Raw genomic sequence first — 6,552 nt, forward strand, 5'->3', positions numbered from 1 at the left:
TGCAAGCTAAGTGGAATAGGTGGGGCTGGGACCCATCTCCACTTAAAGGGCCAGTCATCCTATGATGGTCCCATTCTCCAGCTAAATGTCCAGTCGTCTTTTGAATCCTGCTGAGCTCATGGCCTCAATAACATCTTGTGGCCATGAGTTCCACAGGATACTTAAGCAGTGTGTCAATAAAAGATTTCTTTCCCTCTGTTTTAAATGTGCTGCCTTTCCATTTCATTGGCTGCCCTCTCGATTTGATTTATTTTTTATTTGGAATAGATGCCTACGGATCAGCTATGCATTACAAATGAGACAAAGACAGTTTGCATATTAATTTAGAAGGGTTTATTAGACAACAGCAATTGGGGTGGGGGTCTCACAACAAGAAGACGGAGCTGGTTGTTCCCTTGAGTGTCACTGTTTATCGTCCCTTCCAGACTATTCTCTTTTCGTTTCCCATATCGATCAGGTTTGGCACAGATCCAGTTCTTTTCCGTCTCACAGCTTGACGAGCTGACGCCTACATCATTCAGATACGCACAGGCTCCTCCTCCCCTTACTTCGAACCTGCAACCAGAAGCCGCGGAGCTAGAATCAGTCCGTAGCCAAGGCTTGTCGGTCACACCCACAGAGAGGCATAAACTTGCAAGGATTTTGTTAAACTGGGGGCAGCCCCCTGCGTGGATGGATGCTGTTATTCCGGTTAAAGAGCGTTTTATTTTGGTTTAGCTTATACCAATTCTGACTGATGCTAAACTGAAAGAAGAATGTCCACACTGCCTTACCTAAACTGGTTTAAAGTCACACTTTGAGTTTAACTCTGTATGCCAACCAGCCCAGAGAGAGACAGTGGAATTCCCCACACCAAGGCAGAGTCCTAGAGGAAGTGTCTAACCTGTTCTTAAAAACCTTCAGTGACAGGGATTTCACAACCTTCAGTAACCTGTTCCAGGGCTTAACTACCCTGTCAGGAACGGTCTAGGTGCAGGGGACTGGACTAGATAACCTGTTTTGAGGCCTAATATTGCCTAAGGAGCAGCAGAATGTGGGATACGATTGCGCTAGGTGCTGTACAGCACAGAGTCACTGACGTGTCCTGTCTCAGAGCGCTGACACTCGATGTAGACCTGACACACACAGGGTGGGGGAAGGGGTGGAACACACAGGCAGCGTGAACAATCAGATGGGGGCAAAGGACATGTTAGTGCCATGATTTTTATTTATATTATTTGGTGAGTTAGTTAGCAGGGGCTCAGCTAAGAGGGAAGGGGGGAGGGAGACAGGGCAGAGCAGAAGAAGGGCCGGGGTGGCGTGATGTGCCTGTGAGTACGTCTACACTGCAAATCAAGATGTCACTGTAACACCAGTGGGCATACCTGCACTAACCTTAATCTAGCTAGCGCGGGTAACAATCGCAGTGCCCAGGTGGCAGCCTGGACGTCAGTGCGGGCTAGCCACAGGAGCACATAGCCCGGAGGCCGGGTGTGTGTGCACTCAGGTTGCTTGCCCGTGCTGCCATACCTATCCCACGCCACAATAACACCTTCATCTGGAGTGGAGACAGACCCTGCGACAGAGCAGGGTAGAGAGAGGGGTTGGAGCAAACTATGAGAGATGAAATCCTGGATGCACTGGGCCAGAGAGGCAGGTAAGGCTGCCAGCATGGTTTTGCTTTTCCACCCTAACCTAAAGACCTAAAATACTGTATTCCTGTTAACCAAAACACGTTGGCTTTCTCTGCACACAGCTGCTGGCTGCATCGCTCCCTCAAGGGGTGAAGTCTTTAAGCCAGGGCTCGTGCTGTTTTGGACCCAGCTAAACGAGCTACAGTGAAAAAAACAGGGTGCTGATGCCAGTTTCAGGAGAGTGGGGCCACGGGGTTCACCCCCGTAACAAACTAAACCCACAGGAGGTAGAAATACCGATTTTTCACTGGTTTTGACCCATGTACGTTTGTCCGGTTGATCTCTGTGGTTGATCTCTCTGCACTCAGCACTTCTAACGCCGGTGACTTAATATGGAGAAATTTTATAGCTGGAAACAAACTCACCGGTTGTCAAATTCGGTGCCGTTGGGCCACTTCCATGACTGGCTGGGCTCCCTTCTGAGGCCTATCCAATGGTAAACGCTGCCTTTGTACCGCAGAAGGAACGTCTTCAAAACAAACAAAGGAAAAGCTTCTGTCTTTTTGTTTATTTATAAGCATTTCCATAGTGCTCATCCCCTGAGCACTAAGCGCAGTGAGCACCTCTGGGACTCTCCCTTCTCTGTTCAGTTCTAGCTTCTGCTGCACACAAGGCTGAGCAACACCCAGTCTTAATGCTTGCCCAGAATTGAAGCTTTTTTTTAAAAAAAAAAACTGAGCTTCCCAAGACCACTCCTCTCCTCCAGTTCATAGGAGGACGGACAGATGCTGCTTTATGTTCTGGGCTGTTGTGCCATTTAGGTTTGTGTTGTGCCGCTGGACACCCCAGCTACATGAAAACCTAAGACAGACCCCAGAGACAGTTATCGGTCTCTGAGCTTAAGCTGAAGTTCTGCTTTACAGGTCTTGTACATTGTGGGTGTCGGAGCATGTCTTGTGGCAGATATCGCAACCCCCTGCAGTATCTTTGGGGACCACTCTATTGCATTACGAATGGTTTACGTTGGATGCCCGCCCATCATGTCTACCAGCCTCGACAGAATCTATAATGTGGGGGAAAAAATAGCAGTGGGAGTGGGGGGCATTTTAAAAAAGAAAAACTTTTTAGGCCACCTTCCTCTATTATCACAAAGCAAAATAGGGTGCAAGCCCCAGTGTCTTTGCTTTAGGGGGATTGTGAGGGGCTGGACTAGGCCCAAAGGCCCCCTGCTGGAGACCTCAGGCTCTGCCACGCCCATCCCAGGAAAGGAGCAGCGGAGAGGCCCTACAAGCAGGCTAGAGTGGCTGCAGGGGAAGCAGCCAATCAAGGCCCAGGAGGGCCATATAAAAGGAGCTGCAGAGCAGACCAGCAGTTAGTTGTTGCTGGAAGCTGGAAAAGAAGTGACTGCATCCCTGGCTGGCTGCTAGAACGGAGCCAAAGACAGTTGGCTCGCAGAGCCTGGGGGAGCGATGAAGGAGCTCCCAACTGGCTGCGGACACTGAGTAGGGACTGAGCCGGTAGAGAGCTGTAAGATAGTGTCTCCGGGGAGGAAATCCTGGGGATACAGCCCCCTAGCAGGGCTGGACTGGTTTAAAGGACACAGACACACCCAACCAGAGGGGGTGCTCGCAAGAGGTGGGTGCCAACTCTGTTACGGGGATATTGGAGGGAAAGCACGTTGCTCTGTGTAGTGGCTGGGGGTGCTGGAAAACAAGGCTTGTAAAGGGGAACAGCTCGCTCTCTACAATGCCCAAGAGCCGGGCAAAATCAGGCCGTCTCTTCAGCCAGCCTCTCCTCCCGTTGGCCCATCCATACAGAACCGCTGGCTGTGCTGAGCTGGGCGGGGAATGAAACCCCTTCCATCTCCAGGAGATGAGCAGGGCTGGAGCTGTGGTTCCCCACTGAATTCCTGCCATGCGGCGCTCAGAGAAAGAGCCGGGGCAGGCTGCCAATGAGCAATTTCAATCACGCACTGGCTGCAAAGCCCCAGCGCCAGCCAGGGACCTGGGAAAGATCATTCACTCTTCCCTCCCGGCCTGGGACACACGGGGGCCCCTCAGGCTTCAGGGCCTGGGCCTGTCATGCCAAGGCCAGTCTAGTGCGCGCACAAAACACCCGAGTCTCTCACCATCTCCAAGCCGCCGTCAAGCCCCGCCAGGGAGGCGCCCTGTGAAGAGCAGTAGCTCTGGCTGGCGGTCCAATTCCTTTCATCCTCGGAGAAGAAGTAGCACTGTCTTTCGTAGCCAACCCAGCCATCTGGACATGATGGGACGTCCGCGTAATCCAAACACGGCCTAGTGGTTCTGACTGAAATGGGGAACATAACACAGGGTAAGAGGCTGTCCCCTCCTCATCTCCATATCCAAGGGGAACACGTAGAATAATCCCCTTAGACCAAGGCCTCAGAGAATCCCCTAAGCAGCTCTGGCAATTGCTTGGATGCAGTGGTGGGCCGTGACGTTTTCAGTATGGCAATTCCACACTCGCATGCAGGACATGACCTCACCTTCCAAACATTTAACAAATGGGGGGGAAGGGGGCGCCGAAGATGCTCCTCGCTTGGGACACCGTTAGGTCTAGGGCCAGCCCTGGTCCAGCCCCCTTCCCATTTTTCAACCAGCATTAAAAAAGAAGTAGGAGGCAACTACAGGAGCTAAGACCCGGGAAGCCGTTTGGCTAAGCTTTCCCTAGAAACCTCAAGTCGCAAGGACGTCAGTTACGGCCTGGAAATGTGCGCTCGAGCCAGCTCCAGATCCGAACAGAAAACACAGAGAGTGAATCCATAAGAGCTGCGCGCTCACCTGCCAGGGTAGCTGTGGTCGCGATTAAACCCGAGAGGACGAGGAAGACTGTGACTGCTGCGACGACTGTAAATGTTCTAGTTTTCCTGAATCCGTAACCTGAAAGAGACCAACATATTAACACTCCTGGGGCTGCTGCAGGGGGGAGGGATCTGAGTTATTTATTTACCGTGGGAGTCAGAGGACAGTTTGACACCCCAGTCAAGCTGCAGGGTAGAACAGAATCCGTAGCTATCTTTGATCCACCCTGCTGTGAATATGGGGTCACGAATTTCCTCCCAGGCTTTTCGACAGCCCTGATCACTGCAGTGACTCAGTGGGAGATTTAAACAAGTGCTACTTAGAGACCTGCATGGGACAGGCCAACCTGCTCCCTGCAAAGCTACGCTTTTGCTTTCGTGTCTCAGCAAAACAAACTGGGCTGTTCGGCCCTGAACCAGAGGGGGCGAGAACCAGGGCCATGGTCCCAAGCAGGGGTGCAGTTGTCAGGCCCACAAATTGCCCCTGTACCCCCGTTACACTACACAGCCATAAGCGCCCGGTTGCAGGGAAAAATTTAGCTGTAGCTGCAAAGCAAGCGGCGGTGCTCACAGGACGCCGACAGGGTGATCAGATCCCTGCTGCATTCTCAGGCAGGCGTTTGGGCTGCTGCACCCATGGAAAATATGGCTTCATCTGCATAAGCCGCAGTGTTTCTCCCAGGCAGAGGGGCTCCACCTACCTGGTTCCTTTCCTCGCTCCTGGTCTCCATTGCTATTAAGAGGCATGTCCAGCTGTTGTTCCTTACAGATCCCCAGGCCATTGTACATCCTTTGTCTTTTTGTCTCATTCTCTATTAAAAAAAAAAAATCACAATTCTGCTTGAACCTGCTATAGTCACAGTAACAATGAAGATGATGTAACTGAATGATTAGAGGGGAAAATTCTCTATGATGTGTTTCCTTTGTGCATTGGACAGCAGCTTGTGTTGTTATTATTTGTTATCTGCATTACATTAGTGTCCGGGCCCCTTTGTGCTCCACGCTCCACACACAAATAACTAAAAGCTGTTCTCTGCCCCAAAAAGTTTACAATCTAAGGGCAGGTCTACACTTAAAATGCTGCGTCAGCGCAGTTGCGCTGCTGTAGCAGTTTAATGAAGACGCTCTAAGCCAATAGGTGAGAGCTCTCCAGTCAGCCAATAGGATACTTACTCCACCTCCCCGAGAGGCGGGAGATATGTTAACAGGAGCAGTTCTCCCGTTGACATAGCGCTGTCTACACTGGTGGTAGGTCGGTATAACTACATTGCTCAAGGGTGTGGATTTTTCACACCCCGAGCGACGTAATTATACCAATCTACGGCTGTAGTGTAGAACTGACCTAAAGCCCCCAGTCCTGCAAACACTTATGCCTATTTAACATCACACACTGAGCAGTTTCACTGAAGCCAGTGTGGCCACTCGCAGCACATAAAGCTAAGCATGTGCATTCATTTTGGCAGGATCAGAGCCCACCTATAAAACAGGAGCCAGCGGGTGAATCCAACAACGAGATGGGAGGAGCCCTGAACTGATTCTATGACTGTAACTAGTACATCGTCGGTTCCATCGGTTCCCCTGTATATTCAGTCAAGTTCCTGTTTTGTTTCATGTGTGTCTTTCACTCAGCAAAAAGGGAGCGAAAAAACAGCTAATGAGAAAAAGACATTTGATTGTAAAAAAACCTGGCAGGGAGACTCCGGGTTAAGTGCAGAAAACCGCAGTGATTTTATCTTATTTATTAAAACTGATTTGGTTTCAGGATGACTGTATCTAGGGAACCTTAAGTTTTTCACCCTTCCAGATTTGTTTCATACCAGACAATACGTTGCTGCCAGGGGCCAAGATCGGGAATTGCAGGGGGTAATGTCAGTTATGGGGAAGTGAAGGGATCACCCTAAAACAGTGTTTCTCAACCAGGGGGTTGCGAGCCCCGGGGGGTCACGGGCAGAGCCATCCCTTGGGTAGGGCGAATCGGGGCAACCGCTCTGGACCCCATGCTTTGGGGGCTCTGTGGGCTGGTGCAATTGGCCAGCACGGTCGGTCCCAGAAGGTGAATCTGTCACTTCCACAGGGCCCACCATCTTGTTGGCAGTTAGCGGAGACAGCGCCCGGCTC

General features: G+C 51.1%; 1 protein-coding gene across 1 annotated transcript; it reads right to left on the bottom strand.

Moving 5' to 3' along the window:
- Positions 1 to 310: 310 nt before the first annotated feature.
- On the bottom strand, positions 311 to 5,246 carry LOC117870460 (C-type lectin domain family 2 member D-like). The gene is made up of 5 exons (XM_034757623.1): positions 5,136 to 5,246; positions 4,415 to 4,513; positions 3,742 to 3,920; positions 2,039 to 2,142; positions 311 to 555 (listed from the first exon to the last, which is right to left on the bottom strand). Exons 1-5 carry the CDS (start codon positions 5,221 to 5,223, stop codon positions 324 to 326), a joined length of 702 nt encoding a protein of 233 aa, XP_034613514.1. The 5' UTR covers positions 5,224 to 5,246; the 3' UTR covers positions 311 to 323.
- Between the last annotated feature and the right edge of the window lie 1,306 nt (positions 5,247 to 6,552).

The sequence above is a fragment of the Trachemys scripta genome, unplaced genomic scaffold (genome assembly GCF_013100865.1).
Source record: "Trachemys scripta elegans isolate TJP31775 unplaced genomic scaffold, CAS_Tse_1.0 scaffold_28, whole genome shotgun sequence".
NCBI lineage: Eukaryota > Metazoa > Chordata > Testudines > Emydidae > Trachemys > Trachemys scripta.

What these genes read in the sequence shown, in the direction of transcription:
- LOC117870460 (XM_034757623.1), bottom strand. Translation starts at nt 5,223, where the DNA reads ATGTACAATGGCCTGGGGATCTGTAAGGAACAACAGCTGGACATGCCT. An exon ending in GGAGCGAGGAAAGGAACCAG is followed by an intron (nt 4,514 to 5,135) that starts GTAGGTGGAGCC and finishes GGTCTCTTTCAG; the next exon opens with GTTACGGATTCAGGAAAACT. An exon ending in GGCACCGAATTTGACAACCG is followed by an intron (nt 556 to 2,038) that starts GTGAGTTTGTTT and finishes TTCTGGTTGCAG; the next exon opens with GTTCGAAGTAAGGGGAGGAG.